The sequence below is a fragment of the Marmota flaviventris genome, chromosome 14 (assembly GCF_047511675.1).
Source record: "Marmota flaviventris isolate mMarFla1 chromosome 14, mMarFla1.hap1, whole genome shotgun sequence".
NCBI lineage: Eukaryota > Metazoa > Chordata > Mammalia > Rodentia > Sciuridae > Marmota > Marmota flaviventris.
In genome coordinates, this window is record NC_092511.1 from 89,584,079 (window position 1) to 89,587,300 (window position 3,222).

At 48.6% G+C, this 3,222-nt stretch overlaps 1 protein-coding gene across 1 annotated transcript; it reads left to right on the forward strand.

Moving 5' to 3' along the window:
• Positions 1-273: 273 nt before the first annotated feature.
• On the forward strand, positions 274-2,601 carry Znf514 (zinc finger protein 514). Its single transcript, XM_071601268.1, is given in 3 exon segments — positions 274-402; positions 905-1,547; positions 1,550-2,601. Coding segments are annotated over 3 exon segments (1,101 nt in total). The 3' UTR covers positions 1,879-2,601.
• The last annotated feature ends 621 nt before the right edge of the window (positions 2,602-3,222 follow it).

The following is a 3,222-nucleotide window of genomic DNA, read 5'->3' on the forward strand; positions in this document are numbered from 1 at the left end:
GCCACTTGATTTACTTTTGTTGGGTGTGGGCAGAGCCACTTCCTGGCAGTTGTCAACCTGAGGTTCTTGGTCTCTTTCTGGCTGTAAACTGGCTGTGATTCCGCCTGCTGGAGACTGCCACATTCCCTGGGTCATAATGTCCTTCCTTCACCTTCCAAGCCTGCAGTGTGGGCAGAATCCTCCTCCCACAGTACCTGTACCTACCCAGGGAATGTTCTCTGGTGGAACAGCACTGTGTGCACCGAGGTGTCAAGGGAGGACTTTGTGGAGGACATGAGCTTGTCTCTGAAAGACATGCAGAACCTTGAAGAAAAAAGTAGGTGGATGAAGATACCTGGGAAGCAGGGGCAGCCCATGCTGGCACAGGATAAGCACCAAGCTGAAGTGACTTGGGATCATCCTGTAGGTACTGCAGAGCCTCTGGAGGATAAGAGTTGAGGAGAGATGCCAGGAAAGGGACATTTTAGGAAGATTAGTGATGAGGGGCTCTGAAGAGACTGGAGTAAATGACTGGATAGACACCTGCCACGGGTCCCCAGGCCTGAAAAGATGAGGAGGGGTGGGGTCTGCAGCCAGCTGACCTGCACCTTACATTTCTCCTGTCTCTTTCTGTCCCTGTCCCTCACACTTTGTCTGCTTCCCCATCACACTTCCTGTCTCCCTCTCATCTTTAGTCTTTGGACTTAACCTTGTGTACTGGAACCCGAACACGGTTCCAGTTAACCTGCTCATCGCTTATTTTTGACACTTCCCAAATCTTCTGACACGAGCCATTCCTGAAAGAATCTGCAAGCCCCTTTAGATATCGTTAAAGGTCCATCATCTTTCACTCATTGTTGTTTACTTCCTCTTGGCACATGAAACAGGTAATAGTAAAATGGTTTTTTTTCCTCTTACAGACTAGAAAAGAAGGCCTAAAGCCAAGGAATCAATGTCAAGTCAGGGAGTTTCCAAAGAATTATTCCAGATATCAGCAGTGTAAAAACACATTCAAGATGAGCTCTCATCCTCCAAACTGAAAATCACTTGTGCTTGCAATGATCACAGGTTAGGGATGCATCAGGTCAAACAGAGACATCTGAAGGAGATGCCAGTCACTCACAAATCTACTCCCATCCTTAGGACGGATCAAGAATGGAGTGGACTTGGAAGAAGTGTAGGCTTGAGACCAGTCCTTAAGTCCAACCTTAACCAACACAGTGTTGCCACGAGAGAAAGATCCTATAAATATGACACAGAACTGAGACAGTTTTTAAAGAGAAGTAACTCTCAGGGAAGCCACCCAGAGAGAAAATCTTGCAGGTGTAATGAATGTGGGAAGTCCTTCCACTTCCAGTCAGAACTAAGGCGTCATCAGAGATGCCACACCGGAGAAAAGCCCTATGAGTGCAGTGAGTGTGGATGAGCCTTTGGTCATATCTCATCCCTGATTAAACACCAGAGAACTCACATAGGAGAAAAACCCTACGAGTGCCAGGAGTGTGGCCACACCTTCAGTCAGAGTCCCTCCCTTGTCCTGCATTACAGGTTCCACACCCAGGAGAAGCCCTAAAATGTAACAAGTGTGGGAGGGCCTTTAGCCAGAGCAAACACCAGAGAACTCATACTGGAGAAAAGCCCTATGAGTGCAGGGAATGTGGGAAAACCTTCAGCCAGAGCTCCTCCCTCATCGCACATAACAGGTTCCACAGGGAGGAGAAGCCCTACAGCTGCAACGAGTGTGGGAGGGCCTTCAGCCACAGTGCATACCTCACTTAGCATTATAGGTTTCATACCGGGGAGAAGCCCTACAAGTGCAATGCATGTGGGAAGGCCTTTGCCCACCCTGCATCCCTCATTAAACACCGGAAAAGTCATGCTGGGAAACCCCCACCATGAGTTCCGTGAATGCAGGACAGCTTTGAGGCGGACAGGCAGAGTGCAGAGACCCTGGGAGTGTAAGGTCCTTCTGCTGGAGGACATCTTGTCTGCTATCAGCAGTACACACTGTGGAGCAGCCCTCGAGTCACACCCCTCTCTTACCAAACACCAGGAGCTGGTGCTAAGGAGAAGCCATGTGACTGCAGTGGAGGAGGGACGCGTCAGCTAGAAGACACATATTACTCAACAGCAGACATTTATAGTGGGGGAGCCTTGCCAGGGTAATGAGTGTGATATAGGCTTTGGTCACATCTGTTCATTAAAAAAAAAAAAAAATCAGACAACTCCTGGTGGAGAGGGATGCTGCAAGTGTGGGAATTGTGGAGGAACCTCCTGTGGTGCGCTTCCTTTGTGAGCACCAGAGAACACACAGAAAGCTCAGCATGTGGCACATGACAGTTATCCCAATGACCTAGGAGGCTGAGGCAGGAGGATTCCAAGTTCAAGGCCAGCCTCGACAACTTAGTGAGACCCTGTCTCAAAATAAAAAATCAAAAGGGCTCAGAAGGTAGCTCAGTGGTAGAGCACTTGCCCAGCATGTGTGAGGCCCTAGGTTCTATCCCCAGTATCAAAACAAATAAAATAAAAATCCCAAACCACATACCCTTTGAAAGCTGGAGGTGTGGATGTGGCAAGCCTTCATCAGGGCTCATCCCTTATTACACATCAGAGAATTCATACTGGAGAGAACCCTGGCGGGGTGGGGCGGGGGTGTCGGGGATGGAGCCATCCCTTCAGAAGCTGGAGAGCTCCCCCTGCTGGTTACAACCCTGGAATGTGGACCATGTGGGGAGCCTCTGCTGGCTCTTCTGCTCTTTGTTATACTGGATAATTTGTAGAACCTTTTAGGCAAGTGGGTCTATCAAGCTCCTAGTCTACCATGCTAGAAGTTAGTATTATTAAGATTTTTTTTTTTTTTTTTTGAGATGGGATCCTGCTGTTTTGCCCATGCTGGTCTTGAATTCCAGCAATCCTCCTGCCTCAGTGTGTGGGACTACAGGTGCATGCCATTGTGCCTAGCAACTCTTTGAATTTGGTAAAACTGAGAAAACCCACTAGTATAACTCAGAACTCAGCATACATCAATTCTTCACCCCAGAGAAAAACCCTAGGAGCTGAAGGAAGGTGAGGAAAATTCCTTTCAGATTTGAAATCCACCACATGAGCTGAAAGGAAGCTAAAAATGGCCTGCCTGGTGACTTCTACCTGCGGAGGTCAATGTTTAACTGTGCCTGTCCTTTGTCACCACATCCTGTGGATCACGGGGAGGGGTGTCACAGGGGCCAGAGTGACAAGGCTGAG